Source organism: Manis javanica, chromosome 13, assembly GCF_040802235.1.
Source record: "Manis javanica isolate MJ-LG chromosome 13, MJ_LKY, whole genome shotgun sequence".
Taxonomy (NCBI): domain Eukaryota; kingdom Metazoa; phylum Chordata; class Mammalia; order Pholidota; family Manidae; genus Manis; species Manis javanica.
Genome location: NC_133168.1, coordinates 2,004,882 through 2,022,031, shown reverse-complemented (window position 1 = coordinate 2,022,031; position 17,150 = coordinate 2,004,882). Strand labels below are relative to the sequence as shown.

The 17,150-nt window shown below is 43.2% G+C and overlaps 1 protein-coding gene across 2 annotated transcripts in view; it reads left to right on the top strand.

Annotated features, from left to right (window-relative positions):
• Positions 1 to 17,150, top strand: part of AFG1L (AFG1 like ATPase) — a 144,600-nt gene that overhangs the window by 112,470 nt on the left and 14,980 nt on the right. For both annotated transcript variants that reach the window (XM_073220830.1, XM_073220829.1), the window contains exons 9-10: positions 1,073 to 1,143; positions 1,400 to 1,500. In XM_073220830.1, coding sequence (XP_073076931.1) covers positions 1,073 to 1,143; positions 1,400 to 1,500 — 172 coding nt within the window. The remainder of the gene's footprint in view (positions 1 to 1,072; positions 1,144 to 1,399; positions 1,501 to 17,150) is intronic.

Here is a 17,150-nt window from a genome sequence, read left to right as displayed (position 1 = left end):
AAATACCTACCACTTGGTAATTTTCTCAAGGGAGAAATTGGTTTGGGTTAGTTGAAGCCTACTCTAAAGAAAAAATAATTTTTCATATTTGTTTTTGATAAGACTCTATTAAGATGAATGTCCAGGATTGAGTTTAATTGCTTCCACACATAGATAAGAGTGATCTGTGTGTCAAAATTAAGCATATTGGAAGGTCATCCTGTGTAAGTTTGTATGTAGAGTTGAAGTAAACTTACATTTTCACTTGAAGTTTTTTTTAACAGCATTTATTTCTTCTACCAGTTATTTTATTTTATTGACTGTTAATTTACCAACCCCTCTTTTTTAAAAAAAAAAAGTGAGAGGAGAAAAGGCCACAGTATTATCACATTTCTGTATGTGAGTTCCCTAAACCATATGGTGATTTCTAATTAGAATACAAAGGATCCTTTGCTGAGACTCCCTCTGCAGCAGCCGCAATGGTGGGCATCACAGGGGGAGAGGGTTCCTTGCGTCTCTGACAGGGACGCTTCTGGGAGAAACTGTGTGGTCTGCAGTTGTCCTCACGCTCGAAGTCTGATGAAGTTGCGGATGTGTAGATCAAGTTGGTATTTCCAAACTGCTAATTTAATTCTGGATGTTTGATCCTCTCAGTCAGTGGCTTGACTTGATTTTTCTTTAAGCAGCCTCAGTATTTAATTTCACATGTACCCTCTCAGTAGAGATTTCAAAGGATAGTCTGCCGGGTGCCTGACTGCCTTGTCTGTGTGCCTTGTTCCGCATGCAAGACAGCCGGGAGCCTCTTCTCGCTGAGCACACACAGTGTCAGCGGCTTTACTCCGCCCGCGCTGCCTCATTACTGGAAACAGCCAGACGCGCAGAAGTCTTTCAGTGTATGCAAATAAGGCAGAATCATCTACCTGAGAGTTAATATTCTCTGCTTCTAAGTGTATTCGAAATCTAATGTTTGTATTTAGAGCATAACATCCTGTTCTCTCTTTTTATGGGCAAAAAGCTAGGCCGGCTCAGGCAGCTGTTTGATGTTGGCTTCAAGTGTTATTAATTTCATATTCTATTATTCTTTTCACTGTAGCACAAGTGAAGCTGATGTGGAGGCTGTCATGGATAAGTTGTTTGATGAGCTGGCTCAGAAACAAAATGATTGTACGTAAGTTAATTTCTCTTGAAAGAGAATACATTTAGAGCACAATGCCCAATCTCCACTGACCAATTAATAAGTTCCATTGCTGTATATGGGTTGATGCCATGCTCAAGTGGCAGGCATTGTATCAGCATTTTGTCTAATTTATGTGTTGAATCATGTGCTATTATTCATCAAGCTATGCATTTCCTATCTGTAAGAGATGAATTTTATAGTAATTATCCAGACAAGATTGAGTCTTTGTTCATGTTCCCATAGTAACTAGACCAAGGATCCTGAGAGTGCAAGGCAGAGAGCTGCGGCTGAGGAAAGCCTGCGGGGCTGTCGCTGACTGCACGTTCGAGGAGCTGTGTGACAGGGTGAGTGTCCGGACACGTCCAGATCGTCGGCCTTTGCACGTGTCATGGGGCCTCACATTTCCCTCCCTGCCTGCTTCAGGTACGGAAACGCTATTCACAGAGTCAGAGCTGACTTTAAAGCCTCCTTAAGGGAAACGCTCATCTGCAGTGTCACATGCTGGTCATAGACACTGGCACAAAGTTTGTACTTAGAAGGACTCAAAAGCAAAATTAGAAATGCAGAGAGAACTGTCCGCTGTTTTAGGGATATTGTGTAAAAGTCGAACATGAGAGAGTTATTTTTTTTAAATTGAGGTGAGGTTAAGTACGTGGGGAAAGAGAAATGGAGCGGACCGCTGTCACCCGAGGCAGGGCGGCACAAAAGGGTCTCCATTCCTTATGCCCATTGCCTATCTGTTCCCGCATTAATGTGTGACCTGTTTGAGCCCGGGTCAAAAAAAGTGAATTTCTAAAACTGTGACATGTATGTTATGCAACAGTATATTCAACAGAGGGAAAAACCGTGTATAGACACATTTATATCAATGAGGAAGACCTTGATTACAGACTCATTTAAAGATGAATTCTGTCTTTTAGAAGCTCTGGATTCTCAGTACCCAGTGGACAGTCAATATATTTACTGACTGTAAATCTTGAGAAAACTAAACCCAAATTACAAATACCTTTAAGCTTAACTCCTCAATTGTCATATATACATTCTCATTCCAGCTGGTTTCTGCTGTATCTTGACTTTTAGGTAACAGAAAAAAACTTTTTCAGTTTGGGAAAAGATAATATCTTTTGTTTGTACTACCAGCCATTTTATGAGTACTTAATCTTAAAAGCTAGTGACTTAATTCCTTCTAACCAGTGTAAACTTGTCATTTTTAAACCAGAGAGATTAGTCCAATCTCCAAGTATTACCACAGAAGTAAAGCACTTCAAAACTGATGAGGTTTCAGGTCCCCTGGGGTCCCCTGGCAGGGCGGCGATGCTCATGTGTGAGCAGAGGTTCTGGGTGATAGGGACCCTCCGCCTGCGACCGGATCAATCTCATCCAGGTCCTGGAAACCTAGTACATCCTGGAGAAATTCCATTAAGATTCCAACTAAGTTTTACTTACTTTGCCAGAGAAATAAAGTCGAGAAAAACGGTGCATATGCACACACGAAGCTCCCCCCACCCCACAGAGCGGGGGGCCAGTGATGACAGGGGACTGACAGGCAGGGGGGTTGTGGCTGGTGTCCTGGAGCAGATACTGACTATTGTCTGTATTTTTTTATGTGCTTATTATTTCCCAAGACTCTTAGTGCCAGGAAAAGGCTGCTCATCAGGAATTAAAATCTTCATAGTTTTCTCTGTGGGGATGGCAGTGAAAAAGGTTGCTGCAGAGAATTCTCTTTCTCTTTTATTTACAATATTTCAGACTAATCAAATAAATTCAGGTTAAAAGTTACTAGTATACATCTTGCTTTTTAAAATCAAATTATGCTTTGGGTCAGTTATGATATTTCATTCCCCAAACCTTCTTTCTCATTCTGAAGGCACGTATGAAACCACCCTGGTCCGGGTTTGTGTGTTGAAATTTTACATCTAACTGCATGTGCCCTAAATTCCTTTTCACACATTCAACTTCATGTCCCCAACTGGCTTTGAAGGCCACCAGAGGACCAGAGTTTGTAGGGAGGATTCAGGGCCAGTCGGACAGTCAGATGAGATGACTGCCACCCGCCTTCAGCGCCCAGACTGTGACTTTCTGGCTTGAGTCTTGGCCAGGAACGGGGCAGGGACAGGCAGAGGACAGAAGATTTAGGGATCATTGCGACATTGATTCACTTTCCTCCCTATAAGAATCACACCTGTTATCTAAGACTCGTGTTGTGACTTCTGCCCCACCTGTCCCCTGTGCTTCCGCCAGGCCAGCTGTCTGCCTGGTGGACATGGCAATGCCAGAGGTCACGCATTCAGGAAATGGGCGCTCACAGATCAGCAGTGCTGCAAGAGTGGTTTTGCTGCTGGGAAGATAAAGGGCCAAGGAGATTCCTGGACTTTTTGGCTCTGGTGATTAATGCCCTTATTCGCTGATGCTAATCACCGCTGTTGGCGTCCAGACACCACCAGCCTTGAGTCTTGGCCAAATAGTGGAGATAAAAGCTATTCATCCTTTAGTATTACTGAGAGTGTACCAAGCACAGGACACAAACCAGAAGTTCCCATCCAGTGGTTTCATTTAAAATGCGTGAAATGAAAAGGCATAAAACAAAGAGATACAAAATGTCCCTTCACACCTCTCTGAGAGAAACTGTGGTGCAGCTATAAGTCTAATGAGGTCTACACTGACATGATGTCATCAGGTTAATAGATGAAGGCCAGAACACATATCTGACGGACTTCCATTGCTTGAATGTTAAAAACCAAAGAACGAAGCTGATGAACAAGGAAGTTGATGGTGAACAGTGCATACACCCATGCAGATGCATCGACTGATACATTTTTCTGCTCATACTTTTTACAAACACACCTGGACACCTGTCATTATTTTTAAGACACAAATAACAAACTCTCCTTGCAAATAGATACTTGTGAGCACAGTTATCAGTTGAAGAAACAATTTTCTGCAGGTGTAAAAATTACATTTTTCAATAAGGAAATTTAGGTATAGTCAGTTTACTCATTAAGCCTTTAGAATTCAGTTTTGGCTTATTTTCTTTGAACAGGGCTCTTTCATTTTTTGGTCCACAGAAGTTTAACCCTAAAGCAAGTAGTTCTCAAACTTTCTGGTTTCAGGACCCCTTTACAACCTTAAGAATTACGGAGGAACCCAAAGAGCTTTTGTTCTTGTAGATTCTCTCTCACAACATTGACTGTATTAGAAATTAACACTGATAAATTTTTAATACTTATTAATTTATTTAAAATAACAAATATAAAACCATTTCATATTCAACCCATCAAATTAACATAAATAACATTTTAATGAAAAATGATTATTTCCAAAATGGAAATCTTGTAGTAAAAAGAGTAACATTGTTTATATTTTTTGCTAATCTCTTTAATGTCTGGCTTAATAGAAGATACGAGATTCTTATTCCTGCTTCTGCATTCCATCTACTCTGATACATACGTTGTTTTGGTTGAAGTATGTAAAAATATCTGGCCTTGCACAGATGTGTAGTTGGAAAGGGGAAAAGTATCTTACTAGGCTGGGTCAGATAATTGTGGGCACTCCTTTTTGATGTCCCATGAAAACTCAGCAGGAGCGTCCCTCCAAAGAGCCCCTGTGGGAAGCGTGGGGGAGAGTGACTTTGCAGTGGAGAAGCCCGACGGCCGTTCCCTCAGGCAGGTGGCCAGGGTTGCCATGGTGACAGCTCATGTGGGTAGGATGGACCCTTGATATGATGTGATAGGAATACCACTGGACTGTGGTTCTTCCTCGAAGCCCCTGACTCCAGAGTAACTGTGAGAAAATGCCAGGCAGACCCCAGCTGGGGACAGTCTACAAAGTCAGTGGCCACACTCCTTGAAACCGCCCAGGGCATCAAAAGCAAGTCCGAGAAAGTGTTGCAGCCAAGCGGAACCTCGAGCCGTGACAGCTGAATGATGTGGTCCCTGGATGGGATCCTGGAACAGCAAAAAGGCGTCAGGCAGCAACTTAGGCAACTGAATAAAGTATGGACTTCAGGTAATAATAAGATATCAGTATTGGTTCACCGATTTTAACAAATTCACCGTACTAATGCAGGGAGTTAATAGGGGAAACTGGATTTGGAGTCATATAGAAAGTCTATGGTTTTTCAATAAACCTAAAACTGTTATATAGTTAATAATTTCTTAAAACTTGACAAGAAGTAGATTTTAAAATGTCAGTTGTGATACAGAAACTGAAACAACTGAAACAGTATCAGTGTATATTTTGAAGTCTGTTATGTTAAAATCCATTAGTCTTGAAATTTAAATGGGTCTTTTGTCATGTACGATTTTGTAAGAGAATGCATGTTATTAGAAAATATTAGTTGAATGAGTTATGTAGATCTTTCAAATGTTGACACATTTAATTATACACTATCAAAACATTGCATCTGTTAATATTACCATCAGTCTCATCAGAAAAAAAAATGGTTAAGAATTGGGAAGCTGTCAAGTTCATGGTGGCAGCACCAACTTTTCCAAAATTCTAATTTTTACTTGTTTGTTCAGATTTTATCACTGGCAACAAATACTGTTTCCCTTGAAGTGACATTATTACTTTGATCATTTTCAAAAAAATTTCTGTCAAACATTGGGAGAAAAGTCTGCCCACCCTGAATAACCAGTTTATCTGTCACTCATTCTTTTACGTAAAAGTGATGTTCCATTAAAATAAAGCGGCCAGTTCAGATAGCAGCGCGCACAGCTGCTCGGGGGCTTTTCCTCACGACAGCATCGTTTTGGGTCTACAGCAAAGTGCTATATGCCTACTTCGTTCATCACAAAGAACACTGAAGGGGCATGTTCCCAAAATCATTTTTACCACTTCAAGGACATTCCCAAGTGGAACTGGATTTTCTTTTTACTGTGAATGAAGAGCAGAACGTGGTCGGTACCACTGCCTTGATTCATGCTACGGCGCCAGCAGTGTTAGCCATCGTTGCTTTTGCACCAGTACTGCAAATGTCACCACAGTGAAAAAGGCAAATAGTATTCTATTATTATTACTTTTTTATTTTGGTATCCTTAATGTAGAATTACATGAGCAACATTGTGGCTACTAGACTCCCCCCATCACCAAGTCCCCCCCCCCAACACCCCATGACAGTCACTGTCCATCAGCGTAGTGAGATGCTGTAGAGTCACTGCTAGTCTTCTCTGGGGTGTTCTGTTACTATCATGGGCAGTTTGGACGTCAAGGACTCCTGGAGGGCCTCCGGGACTCCTGGAGTGCTGGGCACCACACTCTGGGAATCACCGACTTAAACAGTGGCCATATTTCTGACTTCTCCTCCCCCTCTGATGAACCCAAGGACCAGGGTCAAGGTGAGGAACGGAAAGCAGAGGGCTCCTGCCGCGTCCACGGTAATGAGCCGGCTTCACTTTCCTTTACCGCCTCCGAGGCGCGGGGGGTGGCGGGGAGCAGAGGCCACCCAGTGCCTCCTCCTTTACCCTCCTGTAGTTCTCCACGACAGAGCTTCCCGACCTTCACATCGTGGCAGGTGAGAAGATGATAGTATTTTTATTATGAAGTAGAGAAATGGGGCTGCCCAAGACCTGAGGTTCCTAACCTGAAGGCATATGCCCCATACAGCATGCAGGGGTCAGGGGGGTCGGGAGCTGGGTCCTGCTTCTCTGAGCGTGACAGTGTTGGATTATTGATTCGTAAAGAAGGGAATCCAGAGATACCCGGCTGGATGTCACCCCGAGGAGTTCCAGATCCAGGAAATGTGGCGGCAGGGGGTGTGTGTGTGAGAAGAGGGGAACGCCCCTAGCCTTTTAGCTTTACCTGCGGCATAACCAAGAGCTTGCAGTCAAAACCCCCTTTACCTATGAAAGTAGGTGAATTTTTACCTAATATGTAAGTCTATAAATATATTATTTTTTCCTTGGAAGGAGCCAGGGATCAAAAATAATCATTACAGACCGGCGACCCATCCAACTCCTTGGCAAAGGTTTTGTTTCTTGGTGGCGTCAAGAGTGCGGACTGGGTGTGTCTCAGGCACCGAGAGCCTCCCAGAAACCTGGAACGGGGGCCCAGAGCTGGGGCTGTCGCAGCCCGCCGGATGCCTGGGTCTCTACCCTGGGTTGGGTGTGCTTTTTGTTTCACTGAATGGTTTTTGACATTAAAATCTGACTCATGAGGTCGTTATAATTCAGTTTTGAGCTACCTCCTCGATTCAAGAGGCCTCTTCATGCAGGTAGTTAGTGTCTCAGTCACCACAGATACAAGGTTGCAAAGAAATGCAAAATATCATAACAAGAAAACAGTCACCACTTAAGAATGTAGCCTTCCCCAGACCTCCCTCACCGCTCAATGCCAGTACCTAAGGCCACCATCACATCAAAAAAGTCATTGATCAGTCATTCCGTGCTAGTCTTATATAAACATCCTACAATTGCAATATAGATGAAAAGCAAATCCATCATGCTAAGCCACTAACAAATGGAGATTGGCCAACTTAAAGTAGAGAAAAACCGACAAGCTTAAATGGCACCATAAAAACTTTTTTGGAAAAGTAATTGACATTTGTGAATAAAGATGATTGTGAAAAAATTGATGAAATCCTTACATATTTTGTAAAAATCATTTTCTGTGTAATTGAATAACCAAATTATCAAGTGCAGGGTGTATTTTTTATCATCCTAAAATTTTGTCAAGAAAGTTATGCCAAAAATAAATAGTTTGTTCATTGTTTATCCTAGGAATTTAGTTCATAGCTATTATAATCCATGTTTTCCTCAAATGGGCTAAAAATGACATATTTTTATAAGTGTTCATTTCATTTTTTAAGGTAAAGCAAGGTTGGCGATTGGACTGAAGGATTGGGTTTTACTAATAGTTGATGATTTGCATCTTCCCAGAAAATAACTATATATTGGCTTAAAAGCCGTTGATATTTGTGTGTGTGCGTGTGTGTGTGTTTTACCATTTTGAAAGAAAAAAAGAAAGATTTAGAGAAATGCCCATAAAAGAGCGCCTAAATTAGAAATTTGAAACCTATAGCCAGTTAGGCAGGGGGTGTGAAGGAGAATCAGAAGGAATGAAGAGAGACTGAGCAGAGAGAACACCTTCCTGTTTTCTTTACATGCCGTGTTTTCTGCTACAGCCCCCTGAAACTAGGGCAAGAACAGGTCCTTGGCGACGCGGCGCATGGCTGCAGATTTAAAACTCTGTAAGCTGTGGACTTGTCAGACCCAGTTGCCTGAAGCTTCTCTGAGGGAGAAAACTTGCTTTCATTTTCTGTGGCTTTTTTTACGTTGTGCTGCTAACTGAAACGGTTTAAACACATGTCTGGTCCCTGTAATGGGGAGAAAGTGCCTCAGGAATACCTGAGGGTCCCCTGGGAAGAAAGGTGGGCTAAGCACGGCACACGTTCAGTATGGTCTCTGGCTTAGGAGTCAAATTATCTTGAGGATCAGATCTAGTAGTAGACAAACTCCTTGTGTTCGTTTTAAGATCGCTTCTACTCTAATATGACAAACTGGTATTTAATATTTGGGAAGGACTGTGTCATTTACCGACGCAGACACTCAGACAATGATTAAGAAGTATGAATTGTAAACGTTAAAGTGGCTATTAACTTTTTAAAACTAAATTTGTTTTTAATTTAAGTGATCTCACTTGGATTAAATAATAGATGTGTCACGGCTCTATATAATAACTGGGATGTTTTCTAAATAGAGGACCTCTATGATAAAATGAATGATAAAGTGTTGAGAAAATCTAAACCAACCAATTAATCTGACTCTCAAGGTACTTACTTGATTTTTTAAAATACCTTTCACACTGATGGCTTTTCTAATGCTTACCTGACTGGCTCAGTTTTTGTTTTTGTTTTTTTTACAGAAATTTTTTTATTAAGTAATTCTTTGATCTGTGATTTTCAAAGTTTTCTGTTTCACCCATAAAGTACATGATTTGGTATAATTCTCTCTAGATTAGATCAGTTGCCTCATTACTAATTCAAATATTTAATAAGATATATCCCATTTGATATGGTATTATTTTGATATATATTTTTAAAGTCTGAGAATTGTTAGACTATGGTATTTTTGCTTCTTAATGTAATTTGGTGAAGGTATTATTGGGTCAGGCAGAAGATTTTGAGAAGAAACTAAAAATGAACTATAATATCAAGAAATTATAAGAATCCCATGTAGTTTAGGGTCAAATATGACCTAACTCTTCTGTCTTTTGTTGTCAATCAAGAAGTATGTTGTGTAAGCTTCTCTCCCCCCCAACCGAGGTGGTTACACTCAGTGGTCGGCGGCTGTTGCTTGCGTGTTTCCATATCTGTATGCCCCTATGCCATGAGGAATGTAAAAAAAGTTTCTTTCAAATAACTTACACCTTAGTGAAGGAAATAACATGAGCCAAATGTCAGGCAGCGGAGTGGCAGAGAAAGAGGCCCAGCTGGGCCGAGACAGGGACCCCAGCCCTTGCCCAGAGGCTCTGCAAAATTCACGATGTGGTTGGCGCTTCCCGTTGCAACGGTCTATTTGAAGAGCTGTGCTCACGAGCTGAATACATATTTTGTGCACATCGGGAGTTAACAGTAAGGATAGAAAGGGTTGGGAAGACTGAAGAGCCAAGAGATTTAAGGAGGAAGCCGCTCTTGACCTTGAAGGGCAAGTGGAGCTTAAATGAGCAGAGTGGGGGTGTCTCATCACGACTGAAGCCAAGCGCTGCGCATCTCAGGAGGAAGAGAAGATCCCCGCCTCAGGAGAGCAGAGTGCCTGTTGGAGAGAAGGGAAATAAGTATAAAAAACCTCAGATCTGCCGTCCTAGCCAGACCAATCCACAGAGAGCCATTGTAGGTTTTGAGCGAGAGTAGGACACCCAAAGTGAGGTTTCATAAGGTGGAGGGGGTGGCGCACCCTTGGAAAGGCCTGAACTTCCACTAGCGCGTGCCAGGGGTCAGCAACTAGCGTCTCCTCTTGGGAATGTCCTCCTTTCAGGAAGGAAACCAACATGCTAGATATTTAAGTTTCCTTTTGTGCAGGGTAACAGGGCACTACTCTTTTTATATTTTATGGCATTTCTTCCTAGTCATTCAACAGATATTTCCTGAGTATTAGTGGAAAGCTGACACAGGTCTGGGTGCCCTAGGGGGTACCAGGATGGGTGAGTCACCATCCATGCTTATACAGCCCTCGTGTAGGAGGGAAGATGTGACCAGTACACAGATCACTAGCATGTGAAGCGGACTGTACTTCAGGATGACTAGATCCGGATGACTAGAATGCTGGGTGGGATGAGGACCTGGACCTGGACCTTGAAGGCTGGCGGGCTGTGCATTCTGCTGGGGCAGGGCAAGAAGTGGGGAGCATGAGAGGGGGCTGTTGGGTGTCCTAAGAACGGGCCCTCAGGAGGGTAGTCATCATGATCTCTTCCTGCTCTGAGATTTTATGTTTTTATGAAACACACAAAGGAAGGAAACTATAGAGGATATTCAGAGAATCAAAGACTCAGGGGGGTCTACTTCTGTCAGTGACAGCGCAGCTCCTGTCTGACCAATCCCCTGTAGACCACAGCTGTAACTCTGGACAAAATATAACAAAGTAAATACCTGGAAGGCACTGCTGAGCAGCCAGAAGCAGAGAGACAGTGGTGCACAGTCAACACATGGTAGAAAGAATTGACAGTGGTGAATTTCTTATTTTTATAGTTTTTTCCTGAGAGCAGATCACATTGGCCTCACTTGGAGCACCTAGAACTCAGTAGAAACCTTCAGTATCCCTGGTCTGAAGACCCAGAGAAGAGTGGCCATAGCAGCTGGAAAATACGAGAAGTCACAGGGAGGAGAGAGCCAGAGAGGAAGAGCCCGAAGCTCCCCACCGAGACTCTGCCCGGATCGTGGGCCAACCTGCAGGCCACGCACGGCCGAGGCTGACACGGCGAGCAGGGGTTCCAAGTCTCTGTCCATCCCAGAGGCGCTGCATTTGGGGCTTGAGACTAGCCAGTAACCTGCCGAAGTGGCAACAACAACCAAAAAATCAATATATTTTGATGGAATATAAGAGAATCCCAAGTCTTCTCAACATATCATTCACAATATTCAGAATACAATCCAGAATTAGTAGGTATATGCAGACATAGGAAAATCTGACCCAGTTTAAAAGAGAAAAGATAGTCAACAGAAACTGACCCTGAGATGACATAGACGTTAGAATTAGAGGCAAGGATTTTAAAGTAGCTTTTATATCTATACTCAAGACTATAAAGGAAGATGTACTAGTAATGAACAAATAGGAAATCTTAGCAGAGAAATTGAAACTATAAGAAAAGAACAAAATGGAAACTCTAAAAGTTAAAAACTCTAAACCTGAAAATTTTAAAGTTCACTGTATGTCCTCAATATACCAAATTGTAGTTGACATGAGAGTCCGTGAACTTGAAGATAGATCAATAGAAATTACGCAATCTAAAAAACAGAGGAAGATCTAGGGGAAAAGAAGAACAGTAAAGCCTCATGACATCAGAAATTACATCAAAAGTCAACCTGTGTCACTGGAGTCTTAAAAGGGAAGGAGAAAGAGAACAGGGCAGAAAATTTCCTTGAAGAAATAATGTCTGTAATTTTCTGAATGTAATGAAACATGTAAATTCACAGATTCCAGAAGCTCAGTAAACCCCTGCCAGTTACAAGGAAAATCACTCCTAAGCACATCACAGTTAAACTGTTGAAAACGAAAGTTCAAGAAACTTTGAAAGCAGCCAGGGGAGCAGCAATGGGATTAAAGACCGACTGCTCACAGGAAGCCCCAGAGACCTAGAGCAGTGCGGCTGCACCCTTAAAGTGCTGAAACGGAAAACAAAAACAAAGACTTGACAGCCCAGAATTCTCTCTCCAGAGGACTGAGAAGCCATGGCTGGAGCTCAGACTGTGTGTATGCGAGTGGTGTGTTCACAGGCAGGATAGATGGGGGGAGTCATTGAAGAGGGGCTTGCCTGCCAGTGGAGTTGGGTGAGACTCTTCATCAGCATAAAGCAAACAAGTCATTAATTTTTAACAGATCTGTATTAGATAATCTGGCAAAGGTGTACACACACACACACACACACACACACACACACACACACGATAGAGATTTTGTGTGTTAGATGAAGCTGCTCCTCAAGACGGGCATGGCGCCAAGTGAGCAAATCACACTTTTATGTGGAAAAAAGGGTGGCTGGCCCTTCCTCTAGGTGGATGCCACCCCTCACTGGGGTGCATGGCTTGGCAAGCGGAGCATAGACTGGGGACCAGCTGCTCATTGCACCTGATACTGTGCATGATAGATTGGAAAGAACACAAGAGAAATCTCCAGGGGATTGGATGCAGAGAGGTCTCAGGGCCAAGGAGACGCCGCCTCGGGCTCTGATGTTTTCAGTGTGGGCAACCAGAGGAACGGCAGGACCCTTAACAGAAACACAGGCATTTGTCGAAGATATTGTGGGCTGGGTTCCGACCGCTGCAATGAAGTGAGTCAAATGAATGTTTTGGTTTCCCACTGCATATCAAAGTTGTGTGCACACCATACCATAGTCTATTAACTGTGCAATGGCATTATGTTTAAAACAACAATGTACATAGCTTTATTCAAAAACACTTTGTTGCTAAAAGTTGCTAGCCATCATCTGAGCTTCCAGTGAGTCATAATCTCGGGTCACAGATCACCGTAACAAATATAATAAGAAGAAAGCTTGAAATATTGTGAGAATTACCAAAATGTGACACAGACCCACGAAGCGACCAAATACTGTCTGGGAAATGTCACCAACAGCCTCGCCTGATGCAGGGCTGCCTCAGACCTTTGGTCTGTAAAATACACAGTATCTGCAAAGTGCATTAAAGTGAAGTGCAGTAAACAAGCTAAGCCTGTACCTGACGTAGCAGAAGCCTTACAAACAGTCGGAAGCCTCGGACTGAAGGTACAGATCTGGAATCATTCATAGAGAGGGGTTAGTTTGGCATCTGAAGGAATGAATTCACCCTTCTGAGGGGCATCTGAGGGAATGTGAACCCTTCCACATCTTGGCTTTTGTAAATAATCTTGCATACCTTTGGTATTGTCGGCTTCTTCCCTGCACTTCCTGCACTTCCATATCATGTCCTAATACAAGTCCCAGCTGTTAGGTATCCGCATCCTTCTGGACCGCCACAGCCTTCGCTTACATTTCCTGATCCCCCTTTGCTGCTTTTCTGAAGCCCGTGATCCTTTGCTTTTCTCAGCCTACTTTATTCACACCAAATTCCATTCATGTTCATGGAACAGGTAACTACCTCCCTGCACGGGAAACCCACCTTCTCTAAGAATCCCATGCTCCACATTTGGAACTGTGCCATGATGGGTGCCCAGTACGTACTTGTGAACTAATGAACTTAAAAGAGGCACTGATGTTATAGCTCTGAAGTTTTTACTCATACCTTATTGCCCTGATTCTTTTTGGCCTCCCATTTAATAAAAGCAAAATATATAATGAAGTTAGTTTTAAAAGAAAGAGAAAAAGAGTAATTTGAGCATATACTAAAACCAAGTTTTTTACATGTGTTTGCAGATATACATATGCAGACACATATATACACACATAGAATTAAATAGATTTTTTTTAAAAGCAGGGCAAAGGTGAGATAGGGAATAGTTAAGTTGAAAGATAAGAGAGACATAAATCCATGACAAATTTATGCAGAGTTTTTAAATTGAACAATTCCATCAACTTTCAGCCTCCTGTCAGTCATGGGAAAAGGTTCAGAAAGTTAGGAGACAGACGTCGTCAGGTCCTCAGGGGTGAGGACTCCCCTGGCCCTGGGGCCTTTCACAGGAGCACTTCTGAACGCGCCGGCAGGCTGTCCTCGGCACCGTTCCTTCCGCCGCTACAAGCTTGTATTGCACAGATGCTTATACAGTCCGGGGTCGTAATGACAAAAGTACAGGATAACGGAGCTGGTGCGATAGAGGTCAGAAAAGTACAAGGAACCTTTTCTTTTTATTGTCTGCCTTGATCCAGAGATACGGTTTAGAGACTGGATAGACTCATGTTCAAACCTTTCTTTTAATGAACTTCGGGCAGCAGGTTGTCTTTTTGGCAAGGAGATGGACTGAAGAATTATTTTGGTCTCACTCAGTTTGAAGGGTTTGGCCCTTCGCATAGCCAGTAGCGCAAAGAGGCATTCAGCCTCTCCCTGATTCACTTTTTCATGTCTTTAGAATATGAATTAGCATTTTCCACGGAGTATTTCCATGATTTGCAAAGAAGAGTGAGAGGAAGAATAGCAACTCTTCGATACCCTCTTCTTTCCCAACCCTGATGTGGCTTTGCCCTCAATGAACTCGCACAGAGAAAAGCCAAACAAACAGAACAAAATCTCTGCATTTGTAAGACTGGAACATGTTGAGAAGTCGTCATTCTCACCATAAACTCTGCGGTTCTACAGCCTTTCCTGCCCCTCTAGTCCAGTCGCCCTTCCTGCCTCTCAGCCCCAAAGGGGGAGGTCGCCCACCGACCTTGGCCTCCGGCGCACGCGCGGGAGCAGCAGCAGGGCCGGGCGCCTCCTCCCGCCCCACGCATTCAGCCTTCTCCCGGACAGGCCGACCCTCCCGTGGAGACGTAGCGAATACTGCCCTCTACTGAGGGGCTGCCCGGGCCGGCCTGACTGTGTGCGCGACCAAGGAGGTGCTGGTCCTCAGTTTCTGATTTCAGTGATCTTGGTAGAATCAGGTTGTTACAAATTCCTTCACTGTTACCGTATACATTCTTATTAAAATTACTATATTAAAAAATAGAACACCAAAAGCATGGAAACATTTCAGCTTTGGCCACTTACATGTGTACCCTTCCGTAGTCTGCACAATCAGATACCATGTCTGAAGAATTAATAATGTTTAGATTTCCATTTGCTTTGAACTTACTCAGAAAATCTCTTTTCCACTGGGAAATTAGGAAGGTGTTGTTACAGCATTATTTTAGCAAGTGAGTTTGTGAAATAATTTTAGCAATAGTTGGGCCATTTTTCCTCCCCTGTCAATGTTTTTTTTAGTGTCTCTGGATTGCTTTATGTCTAGTTGCGCAAACAGGACTAGCTGTTTATGTGGCTAAAATAAGATTTCCTCATTCTTTATAGATCTTAAAGGGTTAATTTTATATGGTTAATGAACAGTAGAGGATCATGTTAATCTAAATACCTTCCGACTAAAAACTCCTTGAGGAAACTGACCAGTGACATAATCATACACATACTTGTGTATACGGCATGTTTCTGAGAAGCGTCATGCTATTAACATTCCTGGGTATGGAGAATGTGGGTTTTCTTATTAGGCTAAATGCTCAGTGGGATGCACTGTTCAGCCCACTGGTGGGGTTCCCATTTTTCTACAGCCTGGCTTGTTTAGGACAGGCTTAGAGTTAAACAAATTTTCAGAGCCTCGAGACACAAAACCTAGTAATGCAAAGTGTCCCCATGGCTTTGCATTAAGTTTAAATCTTAAACCCTAACTGAGAAACTTCAGACACCTGAGAACGGGTAGGAGAGTCTAACTAGGTCAGATGATCTGCGGGTGAGGCTGGATTCTAGGACGCGGCCCCCCAGGCATGTCCCGGAGGCCGGGAAGCCCTGCCTTCCTGAGCCAGAAAAACCCGAGCAGCAGGCCTGTTTCCCTTAGACTCGAGGCTGCTTTCTGACCGCCTCGCACTACCCTTAAAGAAAAATATTACCTCAGTACAGTACCTAGGCAGGACTTTCTAATTCCCCACGTGTTTCGGGTCCTTCTGAGTAGAGAGAAGGTTTTAAGCTACATTAATTCACTCACCATTGTTAATTCCACTGGCATGGTTGAACGCTGTTTATCTCATATCCAAAAAGGGGCAATTCTTGACTTGCCTCAAATTTCAGGTGTCTGTTGAACAACTGGACGCCCCGCGCTGGTCAGACGCCAGCTAGGTGTAGAGCCGCGCGGTGTCCACAGCCCGGGCGGTGAGTGTGACCCAGTCCGGGAGGCCCGGCGGGCCCCGCCTCGTGGGCTCTCCCGAGGCCGCTCTCAGTGGCCCTGGACAGTAATGACGGCGCGACTGCTAATGATTTCCCACTGCATATTCTTCTAATGGTGTGTTTTTAACCTATCTCCACATTTTTCATTTTCTGTGGTACAGGCTATAGGTAACATGTTTTTATGCCAATTGTAGGGATTTCCCAGTGAGCTGGGAGAACTCCTAAGAGTAAACCCAGAGAGTGCTTTTCACGTTGTAGGCATTCAGTGGATCTGATTTGACGTGGTTTGTGTTTTAAGGAAGTTGTGACTTCTGGAATGTCCAGAATTAGCGCCAGAATTTGGAGCTCCGTTACCTACACCAAAGCTGGTCGAGTTGGGGTGGGGACAGGAGGCCGTCGCCTCTGGTTCGCCCCGTTGCCTTTGTGTTGAGTCATTGTTTCTATAAGCTGTTAGAAATATGACCCCAAAAGAGCACTATATTAACCATTATTATTTGGCCATAGAAGGGATAAAGATTTTAGCAAAAATCTGGCAGATATGGGTAGAATTAGGCTCTTGCCATTGAGACCATAGAAGTCAAGTAGTAAAAGTCTTACTCGAACACTTCCTGCAGTAGGAAGTGTAAGAGCTCGTGGCATTTTCCGGAGTGATGAAATATTCCTCAGCCTGGAGGCTTTGGACGCCTGTTAATGAGATCCCTCATATCAAGGTGCCACTTGGCCGGTCCTGGGAAATTCTTTACAAAGGCACACGTCTTAGTCCTGTGCTTTCCTCATTATTATCGTCATTAATGTGGTGCCTGTAGTTGTCTTAACATCAGTTTCTGTGATAGTTTAGGTCTGTTTTGGAAATGACACATTCATCCTGATTCTATTTGAGTATTTTTTTTTTCCTATTAAAAGGTACTTCTCTTTCAGATAATGAGGTATTGTCATTTCCGTGTAAACAAAGCAAGATGCACACACCCTTGTTTGATGAGGGGCTGTCAGGGCATCACTACAAGGATC